Source organism: Tamandua tetradactyla, chromosome 8, assembly GCF_023851605.1.
Source record: "Tamandua tetradactyla isolate mTamTet1 chromosome 8, mTamTet1.pri, whole genome shotgun sequence".
Taxonomy (NCBI): domain Eukaryota; kingdom Metazoa; phylum Chordata; class Mammalia; order Pilosa; family Myrmecophagidae; genus Tamandua; species Tamandua tetradactyla.
Genome location: NC_135334.1, coordinates 89,322,669 through 89,345,090, shown reverse-complemented (window position 1 = coordinate 89,345,090; position 22,422 = coordinate 89,322,669). Strand labels below are relative to the sequence as shown.

General features: G+C 42.7%; 1 protein-coding gene and 1 long non-coding RNA gene across 3 annotated transcripts in view; one reads left to right on the top strand and one right to left on the bottom strand.

Annotated features, from left to right (window-relative positions):
• LOC143644712 (uncharacterized) overlaps positions 1–14,793 on the top strand; it is a 36,872-nt gene extending 22,079 nt beyond the window's left edge. For both annotated transcript variants that reach the window (XR_013156828.1, XR_013156829.1), the window contains exons 3-4: positions 13,551–13,632; positions 14,546–14,793. This is a non-coding gene — a long non-coding RNA (uncharacterized LOC143644712). The remainder of the gene's footprint in view (positions 1–13,550; positions 13,633–14,545) is intronic.
• SPON1 (spondin 1) overlaps positions 1–20,040 on the bottom strand; it is a 285,884-nt gene extending 265,844 nt beyond the window's left edge. The window contains exon 1 of the mRNA XM_077114063.1: positions 19,619–20,040. Within this exon, the coding sequence (XP_076970178.1) occupies positions 19,619–19,856 (238 nt within the window). The 5' untranslated portion in view covers positions 19,857–20,040. The remainder of the gene's footprint in view (positions 1–19,618) is intronic.
• Between the last annotated feature and the right edge of the window lie 2,382 nt (positions 20,041–22,422).

The window sequence follows — 22,422 nt, the reverse complement described above, 5'->3', positions numbered from 1 at the left end:
CTGTTATCTTTTTTTGTAATGGGCACTTGCTCTGTGCCAGCTCAGTTCCAGGTCCCTAGAGAAACAGAGAAAATCAATAGTATCTGCCCCTTAGGCATATAATCTAATAACTGGGAGAAAAAGACACAAGCAGATAATTTTTATAACATCTGATAGGTGCTTTCACGCAGGTATGAAGGAGGTGTTCTGGGACCCCAGAGGAAGGAATTAGAGGAGACTTCAAGGATCAGGTGGGGCATTTGAGGTGCAGATTGCATGAGGTATAAATCTGTGCAGTGAAGAGGAGCAAAAGCATCCCAGATAGAGGGAAGGAGCATGATGGGGCAGTCTTGGCCTTGGAAACCAGAGGTAATTCTACATTTCAAAAGTTGCAAGGTAGGGCATGGGTGTGATAAGAGGCTAAGGGAGGAAAGCCATTAGGGGATAGCTGATCAAAGGTCTTTGATTTCTTGCTAAGAAGTATGGATACCACCCTGAAGGTGAAAAGTAGGCACAGAGGGTTGAGCTATAGAATGTCACACTCAAATTTATTTTTGAGGAAGATCAGGATGGAGGTTGTGGGATTACTGGATTATGACCCTGTCCTCAAACAATTCATGGATGAGGACCTGTCTGGCCTGCCTTATGTGAATAAGGGCTGATATTTCACACTGGAGACAGATCTCAAATCTCCACCCAGGGCAGCATTTTCCTCTTTCTTAGGGAGACCTCCCAGTCCCAACTAATTTCCCAATTGCTTCCCGAGTCCCCTCTAATGTTGGTGTCTCAACTGTATAATAGAAACTCTAATGAACTGTTATTCAAATAATCTTCTAAGCCTATTACCCCCATTGGAACTTTCCCAATGTTATCACCATCCTCACTCTAACTCTGGGGCTTCAGAATCTGAACTTCAACCTCAGTGAGAATGTCTTGAGCCATTGTAACATCCCATATGCCGTCATCCACCTGCTGTCTGTTACTGATGTGCTTCAGTCTTCATACCTGAGACCTCAGCCATAGGAAGCTTCAGTTTCTGCCTTAACTTGTCACTTGGTGTTATTAGGCAAGCTGAAAGATTGAGTACAGTGGTCCCCAACCCCCTACCCCCGACTCAACACAACCTTCTGAGCTCTAAAGAGCTATCATTCACTTAGAGGTTGGTACAACAATTCAGCCCATACACCCAGGGTAAGGCAGGAGAACACTTGCTGGTAATGAGTTGGGAGAAAGGAGGGCAGGGCTAATAGTGGAAAGATGAGTGGCTTTTACAGTGGAACTGGATTATGCTGCTCCTTATATGATCTTCATCCAATGCTCCCAGCTGACACATTTCCAGACTAAAATGAAATCTAATTTTAGTATTTCAAATTAAAGGTCATGCATATTTAAAATTGTAGGGGCCATTTTCTATCTAGGGAAACACAGTGGCATAATTATGAGTTTAAATTCTCCTCTTAACTAAATATGTAACCTTGGGCAAGTTACTTAATTTTTTTGTCTCAGTTTCTTCACCTGTAAAGTGATGATAATAGTATTTACCTCATATTCTTATTATAGCAATTAATGGATCAATATTTGTAATAGTAAGCATATATTAATATTTATTAAATCAATAATATATATTACATGGGGGTGGGGCAAGATGGTGGCATAGGGAGGTGTGGAATTTAGTTAGTCCCCTATGTTAGCTAGTAAATAGCCAGGAACTGTCTGTAACAATTATTTGGGGGACATCATGTCCAGACACACATTGCACACCAGTCTGGAATGGGTGAGAGGGCCAAGATCACAGTGCAGAACTGTAAGTAAAGTGCCCAAGTGGCGGAGGCTGGTGCCCCCTCCCAGACTACAAGCAGGCTGTGGTGGAGACACTTCCTCATGGGAAAAAGAAGCAGTTTTGACTAGGGGCAAAGGAAGGTAGCTCAACCAAGCTTCAATTGTAGTTTTAATTGACAAATCTGGACTGCTGAATATACGTTCCAACCACAGATAAACCCAGCACAAGCAGGAAAGGAATCCTGAGGTCTCTCTTGGCAGAGAGGAAGCAGGGCTAATGGGAAAAAAAACAGAGGCTTTTAGAATTAACCAAGCTAAGAATGCTAGAAAAGGGCTGTGCCCCAAGAAAAGGAGCACATAAAGCTGGGTACCAACTCCTGTTCTTGATGGGCAAAACTTGAGGTTGGGGGACTGGCTCTGAAAAGGGATTTCTTATTTATTTATTTAAACTTTTCTTAGGTAATTGGAGAAAGCCTCAGGAATTTTCATTTGTCAGCACTGACCCAGACAAGGGTAGAGTTGAGTTAAGATAGGTCTGAGAAGCAAAGTAACTAGTCAAGTGAGGGAGAAAATTCCCTAAAGGGTGTATCTTTTCCAAGAAAAGAATGTGGGGCAAGCCCAGCTCAAGTGGTGGCTCTTATTCAGAGAATTCAGACCTCAACTGCTGGAAAACAGAAACAGCTTAAGCTTGCCTTCTATCTTAGCCTCTGTCTCAACCTTGCCCTTGGCAGGGACAGGGTTTTCTGAGAATTAAAGATACCACATTGCTTTATGCCAGTGGGGAGGTGCAGGCTGACAAGCACCACCTACCAGGCAGGAATAGGAAAATCACAGAATGTAGAGGCATCACAGGGAAGTCCGACAATGTGCTGGGTCTTATCCTCAGGGAAATGTGATACTGATTACACCCTCCTCCTTAGAACTGGCCCTGTCTGGTCTGATAAAATCAAATAAAAATCAATTCAGCCAGTTAAGGGAAGATATGGCAAAAGAGATGAAGGATACAAAGAAGATGTTGAGCGACCATAAAGAAGAACTCGAAAGCTTGACTAAACAAATGGCAGATTTTATGGGAATGAAGGAAAAATAGAAGAGATGAAAAACACAATGGAGACTTACAACAGCAGTTTCAAGAGGTCAAAGAGAGGGTTAGTGAACTAGAGGCCAGACATCTGAAATCCTACACATAAAAGAAGATATAGGGAAAAGAATGGGAAAATATGAGTAAGATCTTAGGGAACTGAATGATACCACTGAAGTGCTTGAATATACATGTTATGTGTGTCTCAGAAGGAAAAGAAAAGGGAAATGGGGCAGAAAGAATAATGGAGGAAATAATCACTGAAAATTTCCCATCTATTATGAAAGACGTACAGATCCAAAAAGCACAGCGTACCCCAAACAGAATAGATCTGAACAGACCTACTCCAAGACACTAATCAGATTGTCAAATGTCAAAGACAAAGAGAGAATTATGAAAGCAGCAAGAGAAAAGCAATCCATCACATATGAGGGAAGCTCATTAAGAATATGTGTGGATTTCTCAGCAGACACCATGGAGGCAAGAAGGCAATGCTATAATATATTTAAGATACTGAAAGAGAAAAATTGCCAACCAAGAATTCTATATCTGGCAAAATTGTCCTTCACAAGTGAGGGAGAGCTTAAAATATTTTCAGACAAACAGACACAGAGAGTTTGTGAACAAGAGATCTGCTCTACAAGAAATACTAAAGGCAGATAGGAAAAGACAGGAGAGAGAGTTGGAGAAGAGTGTAGAAATGAAAACTATCATTAAAGGTACAGAATAAAGTCATGACACATGCAACAATGTGGGTGAACCTTGAGGACATTATCTTCAGTGAAATTAGCCAGAAACAAAAGGGCAAATAGTGTATGGTCTCACTAATATGAAAAAATGAATGAATGAACTTTAGAGTTAAAGTTGCGAACACAGATTATCAGGAGATTGAAAGAGGGTAGAGACTGAGCATCTGATGCTGATGAAGTACATAATGTTCAACAGGATTGATTGTAAAAGATCTAGAAATGGATAGCACAACACTATTTGATGGAAGCCTTATATTTTAAGTATACTGAAGAAAGCTGAGTATGAGTATGGTTGAAAGAGGAAGGCTAGGGGCACGTATGACATCTGAAGGAAAGACAGAAGATAAAGACTGGGACTATATAACTTAATGAAACCTAGAATGGACAATGATGGTGATTAAATGTACAATATAAGAATGTTTTTACATGAGGGAGGAAAAATGAATGTCAGCATTGTAAGGTACCGAAAATGGGAGATAGTATAAAAAATTGGAGATGACATATGGAAAAAATACAATCAGTGCAAGCTAGGGTCTATAGTTACCAGTAACATTGTAGTATGCTTCCATTAAATGTAGCAAAGGCAGTATACCAAAGCTAAATGTCAATTAGAGGGGGACATAAAGGAGGGACTGTCATTGGTGTTGTTCTTCTTTTTATTTTATTTTTAATTTTTAAATTCATTTTTTCTCTCTTCTTTCTTTATGGAAGAAATGGAAATGTCCTTATATAGATTATGGTGCTGAATGCATAACTATGTGATTATATCAGGAACCACTGATCGCTTACTTAGGATGGATTGTATGATGTGTGAGTAAAACTGTTTAAAAATAAACAGACACAAGTGCTGGGGAAAGTGTGGAGAGAAAGAGGTACCTATTCAGTTTGTAGGCAAGCAGAGTGGTGCAGCCCCTCTAGAGGGCAGTGTGGTGATTTCACAGGAGACTAAGTAAAGGGTTGCCATGAGATCCTGCAACCCCATTATTAGGTATATACTTGGAAGAAATGAAAGCAGGGACACGAATAGACATTTGCACTGCTGTTTATGGCAGCAGTATTTATGATTTGCAATGGATGGTAGTGGACTAAGGGTACATTGACTGATAACAGATGTAGGAACTGTGGCATATACATACAATGGAATATTGAGCAGCTGCAAGAACGAATGTAGTTATGAAGCATGCAATGAGGTGAATGAACACTGATGACTATATGTTGAGTGAAATGAGCCAGAAACAAAAAGACAAATATAATATTTTGTATTATGGAGTATTATAATTTGTATTATAAATATTATATATTATATTTAATATTTATTAAATATTAATAAATATTTGATTTAATTAATATTAAATATATTATTTAATCTATTTATTGTAATATATAATATTATAAATATTATAATATTTGTATTATGGAGACTAATATGGAGTAACTATAAGGTTTGATAGCACAGATTATCAGGAAAAGGCTTATTGTAAAGGTTCCTAGATTTTAAGCTCTTATAACAGTCACAGCTGTTCCTGAGTTGTAATGATTATTTCCAAATTCTGAGATGCTGAACTTTTTATGTATAAACCGGTTGTCCCCTGGAACTTCCAGTATTTGTGTGACACCTGAGATTCAGAGCTAGAGTTCTGCAGTTCTGAAAGAGAGCATCACCCCATACAGAATCTGTTTAAAAACGTGAAAAAGAGATCATACTTCACTTAGTGATATAAATGAAGCTGATCTAGTTAAAACTTAGGTAAATCAGACTAAAAGGCAAAAGTTGATATTGATTATTTTTAAAACTTCAACTTCTGTGTAAAACCAAATGTAGAGATGCTTATTTCATGCAAAATTTATATTTTCTGTACATACTATATAATTTAGCAGGTATGGTCAGTTTATTCAAACACCATAATTACATGGAAACTTGAATAGAAAGTGAGGTCTTGTTGGTTTGTACAGGTTAGTGTGATGCTCCAATATATCCCAAGGTAAACCAGGCAGAAAATAAAGAAAAAAAAAAGGAATTGCAACCAAATGGGGGGAAAGAATTGTAATAAAATAAGGTATTAGTGGCTGAGAGAGATCAAATAGAGAGGGTATTCTGGGAGGCTACTCTTACGCAAGCTTCAGCTAGATATTGTTATTTTCCATGGTTTGCCAAACCCCAACCAAAACCATACCTGCCTACCCTAAAAAACACTTAGGGCTCTATCTGAAATTCTACAAAACTTCCATGCACTATGATTAATTTCCAGAAACCTACAATTTTCAGATGGGTTCCTGGGCCAGGTAGGTCTTGAAGCCTAGAGGAAGAGGAGATAACCTCTCCAGAACATCAACTAGTTCCATCCCGCTATCCCATATTACTGACACTCCTATCCAACATGAAAAAGCTAGAATGGAGTTAGAATGGGCATAGTCCAAACACTCCTAAAAATTGTGAGAAAGATCAAAGGAGAATGAAGAGTTATAACAGAGAAGATAGGATTTAACAAATGAGTATGACTGCTGAATCACTGTCAATATTTCTTCAAGTCTCCAGTGTCTTGAAGTAGCTAGAAGGATAAACCTGAAAGTGTGGAACTGTGACCCACACCAAGCTCTGAAACCTACTTGTTACAATGTACTTTGAAATTTATTGCTTTTTTTTGGTATATATGTTATCTTTCACAAAAAAAAATTTGCAAAGGCCACTTTGGGGACTGAGGAAAAAAGTGGAAATCTTAAACTTCCCCACCTGTGGAATTCCTGATATTTTCACAAGCACTGGGGACTACCCTCGATCTTGGTACTTGCCCTTATAATACTTATACCTAATAAAGAGAAGCTAAACCTACTTAAAATTTTGCGCAAGAGTCACCCACAGAGAACCTCTTTTGTTACTCAGATGTGGCTTCTCTCTCTAAGTTAACTCAGTATGTGAACTCACTGCCCCCACCCCTACATGGGACTGACTCCCAGGGATGTAAATCTCCTTCGCAATGTGGAGCATGTCTCCCCAAGATGAGCCTGTCCCTGGCATCATAGGATTGAGAGAGCCTTCTTGACTACAAAGGGAAAGAGAAATGAAGCAAAGTAAAGTTTCAGTGGCTGAGAGATTTCAAAGAGAGTCGAGAGGTCATTCTGGAGGCTATTCTTATGCATTATATAGATATCCCTTTTTAGTTTTTAGTGAATTAGAATAGCTAGAAAGAAATACTTGAAACTGTTGAACTGTAGTCTGGTAACCTTGATTCTTGAAGATTCTTGTATAACTCTATAGTTTTCAGAGTGTTTGCCATGTGACTGTGAAAACCCTGTGACTGATACTCCCTTTATCCAGTGTATGGACAGAACAGTAAGAAAGTAAAGACAAAAATAAATAAATAATAGAGGGGGACAAGGGATATGGGATGTTTGGAGTGGTTTTTTTTTTTTTTGGAGTACAGAAAATGTTCAAAATTTGATTGTGATGATGAATGCACAACTATACGATGATACTGTGAACCACTAATTGTACACTATGAACGATTATATGGTATGTGAATATATCTCAATGAAGGTGCATTAAAAGATGACTTCAAGGGATGAGTCTGGCCCTGGCACTGTGAGATTAACAATGCCATCCTGACCAAAAGGGGAAAAAGAAGTGTAACAATTAAGGTATCAGTGGCTGAGAGAGTTCAAATAGAGTTGAGAGGCTTAAGCAAACTGCAGTTAGACATTGCTACCTATCGTAACTTGCCAAACTTCAATCAAAACCATTCCAGCCAATCCTAAAGAACACTTAGGGCAACATATAAGAGTCTACAAAGTATTCATGTGCTAGGGTAACTTTCCAGAAACCTACAACCTCCAGATGGGTCCCTGGACCAGGTAAATCCTGAAACCTAGAGGGGCCAGCCTTTCCAGAACATCAAATAGTTCCATCCCCCTATCCCATATTATCAACAGCCCCATCCAACATGAAATAGTTAGAATGGCATAGCCCAAATACCCCTAAAGAGTGGGAGAAAAATCAAAGGTGCTAATGGAGTTCTACAGAGAAGGTAGGGTTTAACAAATGAGAATGACTGCTGAATCACTATATGGATATTTCTTTTAGTCTCCAGTATCTTAGAGCAACTAGAAATAAAAACCTAAAATTGCGGAATTGTAACCCATGACAAACTCTGAAATCTGTTCTACAACTAATTGTGCTGTGCTTTGAAGTTTACTGCTTTTTTGTATATATGCTATTTTTCCCACACACAAAAAAAAGTCGATTGTGATGATGAAAAAAATATTGATTCCTTTTAGCTTCCAATATTCTGGAGCAGCTAGACGGAAAAATCTGAGATGATGGTATGGCAGCCCATGACAAACTCTGGGATCTGTCCTTTAACTACTTGTTGAAGAGTGCTGTTCTGGTTTGCTAGCTGCCGGAATGCAACACACCAGAGACGGATTGGCTTTTAACAAAAGGGGATTTATTTTGTTGGTTCTTCAGAGGAAAGGCAGCTAACTTTCCACTGAGGTTCTTTCTTACGTGGAAGGTACAGGATGGTCTCTGCTGGTCTTCTCTCCAGGCCCCTGGGTTCCAACAACTTTCCCCGGGGTGATTTCTTTCTCCATCTCCAAGGGCCCGGGCTGAGCTGCAAGTGCTGAGATGAGGAATGCCAAAGCTGCTTAGCAATGCTAGTTGCAATCTCTCATTTAAGCACCAGCCAATTAAGTCAAACATCACTCATTGCAGCAGACATGCCTCCTAGCTGACTGCAGATGTAATTGGCAACAGATGAGGTTCACGTACCGTTGGCTTATGTCCGCAGCAACAAGACTAGGTATGCTCACCTGGCCAAGTTGACAACTGAATTTAACTAACACAAGTGCTTTGAAAACTATTGCTTTTTTCTTTCTTTGCTTTGTATATATGTTACATTATACAATAAAAGAGTTTTAAAAAGTGCATAAAATATATTATGAAATAAATCAGATTCCTGTTTAAATTGGTCATCTTAATTATATCATTAATTTGTCATGGGGATTAAAGGAAATAATGTATGTAAAGCAGATTATAGCAGCTTAATAAAGTTAATTATTTTCCTCATGCGTTACCCCATCATGGGATCATAGAAGCCAGATGTTCAGGTCCTGAGCTGAGCATTCCCAGGATGCTCCTGGGAAATCTGTGATATATCAGCCAAGAGAATGTGGGCAGGAAGCTCCAGGGGGACATACGCTGTCCAGGATGCCCACTTCTTCCCATGTTCCAACCATGCCATCTTTAAGGCTGCCAACCATAGTCCTCCTCCCCGCTGAAATCCCAAATCACAAAAGTGACTGTGGCCCAGATCCATGTAATCTCTGTAAACCATTCCCTGGACGTGTGACCCAAGCTAGACCAATCAGAATTCTTACCTGAGATTTTTTTCACGTTGGAGTAGAGAAGAAAGAGCTTTGCTTTTAGATAAAGGTTATTGGCAGCCATCCTCCCCTGATATTTGGAAAATGTTTATGTGCAGTAAGAAAGAATGAGGACAACACACAAAAACTTGACCAAGAGATGAAGGATGGAAGGGAGTGAGACAGCAAAGGTGGAAGGGAAGAGAAGTACAGCTAGGTCCACTCTAGCTCAGACTTAATAGAGAAGAAGAAAGGAACCTAATGATCCTACTTGAGTCCCTAAGAATAATTTATGTCTGAAGCCAGAACCACCTGTGGACTTTCCCAATATAGGAGTCAATTAACTTTTTTGCTTTAGTTAGTTTTACTTTGTTCCTGTCTCTTGCAATAAAAATGTCTTGACTAGTTTTGAAGCAAATAAAGAAAATAATGTTGCCTAGACTATAAAAATCATTAGCAGGCTAAGGGGACAGTATTTGCAACTAAACTGGTGTGGCAGATCAGGCGGGTGGCTGTTGGTATATAAATGTGATTGAGATGATTGCTATTTAACGAGATGGCATCTTGTGAAAAAGACCCTAAGCATGTCAGGAGGCTCTGTCCTGAGCCCTGAACTGCTCAACATTCTTATCAGTTTCTTTTATAATGATTTTAAAGCCTTGCTCATCAAAATTGTGGATAATCCAAAAGTAGATTACATATATAAATCATCAAATGACAAAATCCAGATTCATGCATGGTTCACAGCCACAGGAATGGACCCAAACATGCTGGATTAAGTTTAATGCAGAATGATGTAAAATCTTATGTTCAAAGAATAGTTGCAACAGGATTGGCTAAGGAGGACAGCAGGTCTTCCAAGCAAATTGCAGGAGTTTGAGCTGGCTGTAAGTTCAATGTGATCCCAGAGTATGACACAGCTGCCAAAATAGCAAACCCAAGACCTGGAAAGCTTAAACAAACACTGTGTCCAAGACAAGGGAGGTAATCATCTTGTCATACCCCGCCCTGGTTTGAGCACATCTGGAATGCCAAGTGCAAGGGAATAAGAAAGAGCAACCTATAAAGAATGGTTTTAAAGAAGAATAAATGGACCTTAAAGTCAGAGAGAAGCTGTAATAGTTATTCATTCACAGATGTTTGAAGGGTTGACACATGGCAAAGGGAAGCTCTTATTTTGGTTGACCTCAATGACAGAACCTGGACTGATGTGTGGAAATTACAAGGGAGGCAGACTTTGGAAGCAGAGAAGCACAACTAGGCCCACTCTAGCACAGACTTTATCAGTCTCTGTTGTCACCTAAAATTCATGGTTCTCCTCATTGTATCACTCTACTGCCAAGGCAGGGGATTTTGTCAGTTGGCTTTGAGTACATCACGCTGGCCACTGTATGGCGCCCCACCCTAACAAATTACAGCAGTGATGTGACCAGGTTCTAAAATATGGGAGTGGGTATAAATGGGTGGGTTGGGGACTGGGAGAGGTTGTGATGGGGACACATGCTCATAGAAAAGTTAACACCTTTTGGCTATCTTCTCTTTGAGTCTCACTATTTTGATTTAAAGGAACAAATGAAAAAGAATACAGGTTCCTGGAATCTAGCCCTTCATCAGTATGGGGCCCAGGAAGCCATTTTATTTTGAAAATTCATGAAGTGATCTGATGTTGTCAAGGTCAGGTTCATGTGTCAACTTGGCCAGGTGATGGTGCCCAGTTATTTGGTCAGGCAAGTGCTGGCCTGTCTGTTGCTATGAGGACATTTCATGGACTTAAATCATGACCACATTGGCTGCATCCATAGCTAATTGCATTTATAATCAGCTAAAAGGAGTGTCTTCTGCAATAAGTGATGCTTAATCTAATCACCAGAAGGCTTTTAAGGAGGATTCAGAAGAGACAGTCACTCTTCTTGCTTCAGCCAGAGAGTCTCTCCTGAGACTTGTTGAAGACCTTCTTCAGAGCTGCCAGCTTGCAGCCTGCCCTACAGACCTTGGACTCTACATCCCCATGGTTATGTGAGACATTTTTATAAATTTTATATTTACAGATATCTCCTGTTGATTCTGTTTTTCTAGAGAATCCTAGCCAATACAGATGCATAGCTAGGTTAGGGAACTACCATAAATGACTCACCTCGTCATGGTTCCATTAAAATCACTTTAATATTTGGTGTCTGGGTCAGAGGGATAAACAACCCTACCAGATGAGGGTAGAACATCTATCTGCCCTCCTTCCCTATATAATCAGAGGCAGTACTTGAAGTTGGCAGACCTTTCCCTTTTGCTTTTTTATTTACTGCTGCTCTTCTTTGTATCTCAGAACCATCGATGTTCGCATTTTCCATCATAAACAGAACTGCTGATCTCTTCTCTCTCAACAGTCCTTGCCCTAGACACAGATTATCTACATCCTCTTAGTCTCCAGACAATGTCCCTAGAGCACCAGGCATCCTTCCTGCTGCCACACCCAGAGCTCCTTGATTTCTGCCTCTCATTCTCTGTGCTTACCTCTGAGAGAGAAATGCATTCTCCTTCTTCTGTCCAGTTTTCTTACAGAGCACTCTCACACCAGGATTTCTTGGGATTTAAATAACGCATTGATTTTTTCAAAAAATAATTACTTGGTGCCTATTTTGTTTGGGCACTGTTCTAAGCACTGGAGAGAAAACTGCAAGTATACAAGGTCTTTTGCTGTCGTAAAACTTGTGTTCTAGCTGGAAGAGGCAGATGATAACAAGATAATTTCAAAGAAGGGTTAAAAACTATGAAGAAAATAAAAACAGGCTGAAGTGATGGGAAGTATAAATTGGTGGTCAGAGAAGTCTCTTTAAAGAGTTAACATCTGGGCTGTGACTGAAAAGACAAGAAGTCTTTGCAATGCAAGTCTTGGAGAAGCGCATCCTAGACATGTAGAAAAGCAAGCACAAAGACCTTGAGGTGGGAATGAGCTTGGTGCATTCAGGAAATTGCCCTGTGAATACAGGGCAATGTGGCTATGGCAATAGCAGAATAAGAAGAGAAGGAGAAAGAAGAAGCAGAAAGAGGAGGAGGAAAGGAAAATAAAAGAGGAGGAGGAGGAGGAGACAGAGAAGAAAAAGTAAAGCACCAAAATAAGCTTCCCTGAGAGCACCTAGAATCACTACTCTCTTCAATTCTTTCTTCCTGTTTCTGAGTCTGCTCGCCTTCCCATATTTCTACCCGACACATGGTGATCTGTTCTTGGAACCATTCCCTGCCCCTCCCTTCCCAATCCATGAGACGTATTTGCCAATTGTAGATAGGGTTCATATTGTTCCCCAAGGGTCTGCTGGGACTCAAGCAAGCCAGGGGAATGGGTAGGTCCCTGTTTAGATTTCTCTGAACTTTTAATGACAATTTTGAAAATTCTCTGAAAGTTGGAAGCATTGTTTACAGCTAAAGGTGCCAGAATGCAATATGCCAGATATGGAACAGCTTGTAAAAAAGGGAATTTATTGCACTACAAGTTTACAGTTTCAAGGCTGTGAAAATGTCCAAGTTAAGGCACCAACAAGAGGTTACCTTCACTCAAGAAAGGCTGATACCATCCAGAACATCTCTGTCAGCTGCGAAGGCACCTGGTTGGCATTTGCTTGTCCCTTGCTCCTGGGCTCTGTTGCTTTCAGTCTCTGTTTCCTGTGGGGGTTCTTCATTTGACTTCTCCAGGGCTGGGTTTCATCTCTTGGCTTCCCTTGGCTATCTCCAGGTTCTAGCTTGCTTAGTATCTCATGGGAATACACATGCTGATATCTGCTGGGTTCTTCCCATGTCTAGGCATCTGCTCTCTCTATCAGCACTCCAAGTATCTCCAAACATCTGTGTCTCTGTCAACTCTGAAGCAACTGTTGTCCAAGCATCTGCATCTAAGGTTTCTATAAAATGTTTCCCCTGTTAGAGGACTCTAATAGACTAATCAAGACCCACCTTGAATGGGTGGAGTCACATCTCCAACTAATCAAAAGGCCACATCCACAATTGGGTATATCACATCTCATGAAAGTAATCTCACCAAAAGGTGACAACCACAACGAGGTGTTTCACATCTCCATGGAAACAATCCAATCAAAGTTTCCCACCCTAAACAATAAGTTTGGTCCCACATAATTGGATCAGGATTAAAATATGGCTTTTCTGGGGTACAAAATAGTTTCAAACCAGCACAGTAGAGGTCACAAATGACCTCTGGTGGTATCTTCTAACTTCTTTCCTTGACCTGTCAGCTTCAACACCAGCCTAGTGAAGGAACCATGCAAAAATGGGAAATTTTGTACCAGTAACAGCTGATCAGCAACACAAAATTCTTTTATGTGAGATGGTGAGCTTGCTGTCACCATAGGTGCTCCAGAAGAGGTGTTTTTGCGCATTTGGAGAAAAAAAAGAGGGAGGAAATAATACTTTAAATGATTTGGGTACTTGCCATTTCATTGAATGCATGTATGTGTCTGACTAAGCATGAGATGAGATCCTTAGTTCCCTCAATCCATCATGATAGAGTGAGTATTTGGCAATTGTCGTTTTGTTGTTTAAGGATAGAGCAAACCAATTTCTATCTGAGACTCAATTGAAGGAACTCTAATTTATTCCAGTGCTGGAGGGAAAACTGAACATTCTGGACTTGTTGAGAAATGGCAAAACCTTTCTATTCCCCCACCAAGAGCATCTAGAAGGGTGAGTAAATCTAATACCTGTGTTGTATTTTATGTATAATTTCAGAGGATTTTCAAGGAATAATTTTGACTTACGTGACTTTTGCTTTCCATGGTGCCTTTTGAATCTCACCCTCAGGTTAGATGGGACTCCACTGTATCAACTTCTCTCCTTTTCATTCTGAATGGATACCCAATGGGTTTTTCATTTTCTCTCCTCTCTTCCCCTCTCCTCCCCTTTCCTCTGTTCATCTTTCCCCTCTTCTCTCCCTTCTTTTCTTTCCTTATTTCCTTTTACCTTGGAAGGAGGAAGAACAGGCCACTAACATACACACACATGCAAAAATAAATAGAGACTCTTTTCTCTATTGATTCATTTATCAGGAATATCAAGAACACCTGCCATTAAAGAGGCCCACCCAGATAACATTTCACTGAGATAAAGGACATATTGTGTTTTTACATGACTATGTATTAAAACATGTGGCAAAGCCAGCTAGTTGTCCCCCTCAAATCCTTTTTCCCTTTTATGCTTTTGGAAAATAAATCCTTCCCTCAAATTTTAGGTAGGCATATGGCTGCCAAGTGAAATGAGATATTTCCCAACCTCCTTGCAGCTAGATGTGGCCATGGGATGAAATTCTCACTATGTGATGAAATCTTTCCCACCATCATGCTGACTGGAACTCAGCTATTGTGGTAGTGAGCTAGCTATAACCAGGCTGATGCAAACCACATCCTAGTTTGTGGTTTGCATCCTAGAGCAGTGTTGTCCAATAGAAATTAGTTCAAGCCAGGTGAAATTAATTTTAACAATGTATTGTTAGCAGGTGTCCAATAAAAATGTACAAAACAGGTGTGTTACTTTTCTAGGGCTGCCATAACAAATTGCCCCAAACTTGGTCGCTTTAACCAACAGCTTTATTCTTTCACAGTATGGAGGCTGGAAGTCAGAAATCAAAGAAGGGGCAGGGTTCCTTCCTTGCCTCTGGAAGCGTCTGGTGGCTCCAGGCTTCCCTTGGCTTATGGTGACATCGTTCCAATCTCTGCCTACCTCCATCTTCCATCCTGTGTGTCCGTCTGTGTCCTCTACAATTATTACAAGGTCGATCTTGTGCAGCAAAGCTCCCATCATCTTGGTTCTCCCATTTACCTCTTGTTTGAAACACTGTAATTTGGATCTCCCCACAGAAATTGATCATTGACCTGCATCCGACATTCTGTATAATAAGCAAATAAATTGTGTGATGGTGAAACGGTTTTGATCTATCAGGCTGTGTTAGTGATGGAGCATCAATAACTGTGAGAGTTTTTGTTTGTTTGGTTTTTTGTTTTTGTTTTTACAGTGCAATATAGGGGTATGCCATGGTTGCCAAAATGTGTATGAGGAAGTACTCAAGTGTTAAACCTTGAAAAATTCCAATGTAATATGTATTCATTTTTGCATGTCCTGCCTTTTTTTTATTTCATGAAACTCGAAGCAATAAACACCATGATCATTAGTATTTCGTTTCCTGTACATCTTTTAATTTTTATTATCAATTTGAAAAAATAAAAGAATAAAGGTTAAAAATAAAATACATAGTTAAAAAGAGGGAGGGTGAAAGAAAAGAGAAGAGGTGGGGGTAATTTATAATTAATTGCAATATTATCAGCAATACTTAATTTTAAAAACACTATATATAAGAAGTAGTTTATTTTCAAAACCTCACTCAACTTAAATGTCTAAGATCAAACACATAGTTTTACACGTATGGTCCTGTAATATCTATTAGACAAATTAGTTTTTTCCTAATTTCTGTTCTCCCATCAGCTGACAAAGTTGTGCATGTTTCTAAATTACTCCACTGGTTTATGTGGAAATGCAATACTGAAGTCTATAAAAAGGAAAAAGCAAATATAAATAAAGATCCATCACTTTATTACTTTGCATTACCATGTGTCTCAGTTATTATTTTAATTTGTTGTTACTGTTTTCCTTCAATGAAGATTCATCATCCAAAAGGCTGAGTATAGCTGAGTGAACTCCTTCTGTTCCCAACTCATTTTAATGAGTCAGAATAGAAGACTAGTTAAGAGTACTGATTTAGGCATCAGACAGACCTGAGGATTGTATCCTGACTCCACTGATTATTAACTGTGTGACCATGGTCAAGTTACTAAACTTCTCTGAAACTTAGTGCCCTTGACTTGATAATATGAATAACTTGCCTCAAAGTACTGTAGGGAATAGGTAAAATGAGTAGGAAATACTTAACACAAAGTATTATCTAAGGCTTCCTTGCAAAGTAATTTTCTATTTCTAAAATAATCATCATATACACACATCTGTGTGGCAGTTTCTTTTGACATAGATTATCACTAATTCTCATAGTAATGCTGAATTAAGAAAAGGTATTATTACCACCTCTTCATTTTACAGATGGAGAAATTTTGGCTCCAAGAGGTGAAGTTACTCAGCAAAGATGTGACCCAGCAGTAATTGAAACTGACCTACCAGTGAAGTCTGTGCTCTTTCCACCTGGTGAGCTGCCTGCTACTGTGGGCAGTACGTGCCCCAAAGTGGGACAAAGAAAACAAAACAAAGCTGCTTCGAAGGTCTCCAAAATTCCCAGTTTAAAATAAATCCCCCAATTATGTTTGAAGTTGGTTGAGCTTTTAAAATCTTACCTGGAATATCTTTTCTCTTCAAGTTCCTCTAAAGTTTCACTTTAAAGAGCATCTAGAAAAAGTCTCCATTAGTCAGGGTCTGACTTTATTTCCCTGATAAGCAGATCTTTGGCCAGACAACCCCCCTCCCCCCAAAAAGTCTCGTTTATTTTCAATCAATTCTTGAACATTTCATCTGATTTTCTTCTATTTAGTTTGAAATTGTGATCTGGGAAAGGCTGGTCCTACCAATTGTCCTCCTATAAAGGAAGCCCCTCGAGGATCCTTGGCTTGTTATTTTTAATCACTCCTTTTCAAAGAAAGCCATGGTCAGAAACAGAGCAGTCCTTTCAGAGCATCTAAAATACAAATACTGCAGGGCTAGGGGGTGGGGGAGGAATAAAGGGAGAGAAAGAAGAAAGAAGTGGTGGGAGAGAGAGAGAAGTCTATATACTGTTAACAACTAGGAAAAGGCTGAATAATAATTTCATTTGGACCCAGGCTGTGGGAAATAACCCCCATATTCCAGTATTTAAAAAAAATGGTGATTATTATTTCATTTCAGTCTAGAATACCAAAAAGATGTACTGGAGCAGGGTGGGACACAGAGAGCAGATGCTGTTAAGGGATAAACTGGAATCCTGAGAACAATTATAGCATCAGGGAAAGATTTGAGGCAGGAAAACAAGCCATTGATCTCAAGGATCACATGTGGCCCTAATTCAGGAAAAAATAAGAAAGCAAATAGAACACTGAAGGAACATTAACTTCTGTAGTCCCAAGTCAATACACTGAGCAGTATGCATTAGATTTCCTTTTAACATAATTAATCCAAGAAAGTATAGCCAACAGAAAATGTCACAAATCAAGCCCGTGCGGATTTGTGACACTGAGTGGTGGATTCAGGTTTGTTAATCACAGAGTATTTATTCAGAAGGCCTCAGCGTGGTTTCTGCAAAATTCTCCCTTCAGAACCCTTATCCACTAGGCAAGAGGGAAGATGATTTGCCATTCTACAGCTGAGTGGGGCCTCACAGTTCAAGAAGGGTCATAGATTAAGCTGGAGGTGAAAGCCCAGAGACACCCTCCCCCAGCCCAAGCCAGAGGGCCCCCAACTACTGGCAGTGGACACTTAGGGAGTTGTGGACCCTCTCTGGACGTCCACATACTGAGTGTCCTCTCCCTGCCACCTCTGTCAGTGTCCTTCCAATGTGGAGGGAGGATTAGAATGGGAGATGCCTGGTAGGACACTTGGCCTGGGCTCCAAACTAGCCTAAATCACATAAAAAATCCCCCAAGGTTTAAATTAGGAACAATCTTAGGAGAGGCTTCTTGTATGGAGAAATCATTCATTCATTCATTCATTCATTCAATTAATTTATGAGGGCCCAGATAAAGACCATTCACTGGGAGACTGGACTGGACAAGGGCTGAGGAAATCTACTTTTAAACACACACACACACACAACAAATACGATCATCTCATCTTCCATCATTAAACCATGAGGTCGCCTGTCCAACCTCATCTAACATGTACTGGGGACCTGTTGTGGTTCAAGTACACTCACCTTTGTCAACCGATTTACTCCTTCTAGCTATCCAGAGAGGTTGGAATATAGATACTTAACCAGTTGGGAAACAGGTTCAGAGAAATTAAATGACTCGCACAAGGTCACACAGCTACTAAACTCGAGTTTGGTTCCAGAGTCACCACCTCTTTCCGCACCACGAACAGCTGGAGCAATTTCCCCTAGCGAACCCAAGGCCTCCGTTTTGAAAAGGACTGGAAAAGCCAATGAAGTTACGCCGCCGACTTCCCTTGAGTCCAGAGGAAGCACTGGGTGCCTCGGGGCTCCACCGAGTGGCGGTCGACGGACCTTGGCTGTCTCGCTCCAGACGCCAGGCCTCCCCGCCGCCTCCCTCCGGGCTGGGCGGGATTGTTCTCCGCCCTAGTCTGCTGGGACTACACGGGATCCCGCGGCCCCGCGCGCGGGGACTGAGCAGCGCCTCGCCAAGTGCTGAGCGCGCCAATGTGCCGAGGGCTCTGCGTATCTCCAGGTGGAGAAAGTCGGGACACGAGCCCGGGAAAATGGAAGAAACATTCTGAGAAGTGGAGCACGGGGTTCTGGTCGCGACGCCCGCGGGCAATACCCCAAACTTTCTCCCGTTGTCGGTCTCACCGCTTCCTCTCCCGACCCTCTCAGACCCTGGAAGGCACAGATGGGACGGCGGCGACTGTGAGCCCATTTGCCCCACCAGGTGCCCCAAAAGATGCGGAAGCGGCCCGCTCTTCCTTGCTTGGCACAAGGGATGACGCATGAAGGGACTGGGGAGTGTGGACACGTGCCCAGTCACTCACTGCCCGCCGGGCCCTAGTTGAGGCCAAACAGACTTCTTTCCTACCGGGTGTCCTGTCTCCCACCAGGAAAGCGGGCGGCTGCACCGGGGAAAGATATATGAGGAGATGAGTGGGCCGAAGAGGGAGGCAGAGGACCGTGGGGTGGCTAAGAAGATGCTGACCTGCTCCGACAGCCCTTTGCGCTCTGGATTCCCTGCGCTCAGCGGAGTAGCCCTGGGACGCGAAGCCTCGCGGCTGCGGAAACCAGAAAACTCGGTTCCCCAGGGAACCTGGCGAATTCGGGGTTTCCCTTTGCATCTTCATCCGGTGTCCCTCCCCTCCTGGAGCTTGCACAGAGCCCTTTGGGGACTCGGTTTCCACTGGAGTCCTCTCCCTTGCCTAGGACCATCAGAGAATAATTTGGGGTCCTTTGCAGGGACTCTTCCGAGGAGCTTCAGGCTCTTTCTCCCTCTGCTCCCTTCCACATGCCTCAGGACCAGTTAGGGAAGTCGATGTCTCTTGTCCTGAAGGGACCTGTCCGAGGAAGCCGGAGTGGCAGTCTCTCCTGGGACCGGTCTGAGAGAAGCCGGTAACCTCTTTTCCCACCGGGGAAAGTGGGAATCCCTGCCTTGCCTGGGATCTGACTCGGGAAGCCTGGAACCCTTCCACCCTAGAGACTGGTCCGAACGAAAGCGGGTCTGCTACCCTACAGTCGGCCAGAAGAGAAGCCGAGTTCTCTCCTGGTCAGGTTGCGTGACGCGTCGCCTCGCTAAAATCCACGCCTGGCGACCACGCGCCGGAGGTTGGGGCTGCCTCGCCTTGATTGCAGACCCCGCGACGGCCTGGAACTCCGCGCCGAGCTCGCGGCTAAAGCGGCTGAGAGCAGCCGGGACAGAAGGGCTTCTGCCCGGCTGCGATGGCACTGTGCGCTCGGGAACCGTGCGCCCTCCTCCGGCACCGCGCAGTCGGCGCCCTCCAGGGATCCGGTCCCGCGCCCCCAACGCTATGCCGGGCCACTTACCGCGGTAGCTGGTTCCGGGCTTGTAGAACTCGGGGTCGCCCTCCACGCGGAGGCTGAACTCGGTGTAGCCTTCGCGTCGCGTGCCTTGGGCGCGCAGGATGCGGCTGCAGTAGCCCTCCGACTTAGGCACTTTTTCCAGGGTCTCGTCGGAGAAGGCCAGTGCTGCGGCCAGGGGCAGCGCCAGGGCCAGCAACGCCGGACTCCGGCTCAACCTCAGCGGCGCCGAGGACAGCCTCATTCTCGCGGGCCCCCAACTTTGTTCCGCGGCCGGCGGCCCTCGTCACGCTACTCCCGCCCGAAGGGGTCCCCGCGGACGCAAGACCTGGCGGAGCCCGGGCGGCGAGCGGGAGCCCGGAGCCCACTCCGGAGACTCAGATACCGTGCCCGCCTTGGTTGGCGGCTGCCGAGCTGCGCTGCGCAGCGCTGTGCTGAGCCGAGCGAGCCCAGCAGCGCGAGGAAGGGAGGGCGGCGGCGAAGGAGGAGGAGGGAGGGCTGATTTTGCCCAGATCCCGGAGCGCAGCGCTGTTTTGTTTCTGAGCTGGCGATTAGCGGCGAAGCGGTATTTATTTTGCTTCGCTGGATTCTCAGGGTCTGGAGAGGGAATCGTAGGGCACAGGGACACTGCGGTTCTGTCCCATCTCCAAGAAGGTTTCTACCCAAGCCCCGGCTGAGCTGATGACCCGGCCTATGAAGAGGGAGGCTTCGAGGAAGGAAGAACCGAGAACTAACTTTTATTGTACATATGCTCTGTGCCTAGCAATATGCTGGGCGGTTCACTTAGGGTATCTGCTCACCTTCTCCAAACTCTCACCTTATACAGCTAACATTACTTTCATTCATTTTATTAAATGAGCAAACTGAGGCTTGTGGCAGAACAGCCAAGGCAAGGTTAGATGCCTTATTTCTTCCCAAGGGCCTGTTGAAACGAGTCAGAAGGGAAGAAGAGAAAGGGACAGTCAGGCTTATCCATTAGGCCCTTTAAACCCAGTAGGCACACTGCCGAGGGTCCACAATACTTTTAGGACCCTGAAAAGGCTTTCTTTTAAATTCTGACAGAAAACGTTTAGGTCAAAGAAAATGTTTTAATAGTATTAATATATTCATATTTATACCAACACAGTCATAACAGATAATTTTTAATACTTGGAAGGAGTGCATGGACGCAAAAGTGCCTAAACCCCATACAAATCATTATACATCCCTGGAAAAGAGTTCTGAAGCATTCAAAGAGGAGTGTGTTTCTTGGCTTAGATTTTGGTTAAGGTTCCCGGTTTCCAGTGACATATTCTGAGATGCACAGAGCCTGGGGACTCATTGGGCAAAGACCAGAGCCTCTGTCACTAACCCCGAGGTCCAGATGGGAGAAACGAGAGTGCAGAAGTCCCTCTCCATGTGTGCCTGGAGAGAGAGACCTGATTCAAACGTCAGACCTGCCATCCACCCATTGTGAGACTTGGACACGTTATTTAACCTCTTGAAGCTTCAGTTTCCTCCTCTAGAGAAGAGAGATGTTAACAAAAACTTTCCTCTTGGGGTAACTAAAATTAAATGAGCTGATGCATGTAAAACACCTGGCCTGGCAAATTTTGAATATAGAGTTATACAAATCTTTTCAAATTATAATTGTGGTATATGCTACAAACGAAAATAAGTGGTTCATTAGAGTAAGTGTAACAGGATACCCAATCTCATCTCAGAGGTCAGAAAACTACAAAGATAAATGAAGTGTGATCCCTGTCTTCATTTAGTTTATTTTATATCCAATAGCCCAAGTACATGTTCTTGAATGCCTTTTCATCAAATCATCATATCCAAATGATATGATAAATCAACATCTCCAAATCTAATATGGAGGTGGGTGGGCACGGAGCAGGCCAAGATGTAATATTTACTTTTTATGTTGGACATTGACAATGTAATAAGCATTTACATACATAAAGGTGTCTCATAATATGCCACTGGAGACCAAGAATCTTAACTAAAGTCTAAGCCAAGAAAACCCGTGATGTTAGAAACCCTATTTTCCCATTTTCCAGATTTGGCGCTGATAAAATTTCCTGTCTGGGTGCTTTAACTAGTAAGAGAAAAAGTCAGGATTCAAAACAGTCCCCACCGACAGCAGAATGGGGTTTCTCCATTACGCAGTGTTGACTCCAACATCTGGCCTCTGACAGCAGGCTCTAACCAGCCCAGCAAGCTCTAATCCGCCCACACGAGATAGATTTCTCTAACCAGCTCTGCTGTCACTTGGTAACTCTGTGCTCATCCGCACATCCAGCCCATCACCCAGTCATCGCTTCACGGTCCTGCCACCCCTTGAATCTTCTGTTCTCTTGCCTCCATCTCCTCTGCCACGATTGCTGTCAGAGTTGTCATCATCTCTCAGCCCTCTAACTGCTGCTCTTGTCCACCCTTGCTCCCCTCCAATCTGTCCCCTTCATTGAAGCCTGGTGATCTTTATAAAAATCCTGAGATTAGAACCATTTTTCACTGGCTTTTTAGGGCTCTCAAAATAAAGACAGAATCTGTGACATGAACTCTAAAGCTTTACTTGATCCGCTTCTCAGGCCTCTCTCATGGACTCCAGCCATTAGGTATTTCCCTGTGCTGTTCTTTCTGCCTGAAATCCTGCAATGCTCTTTAGTCTCTCCCCGCAGCCCCCTCCCGCTCCACTGCCCCTTTCCTACCCAAATCCTACGCATTAGTCAGCTCTCAGTACAAAACTGCTTCCTCAGAGAAGTCCTCCCTGAGTCCCCAGAACAGACGCTGCCTCTCTTCTATATGTTCTCCTGAAACCTGGTTTC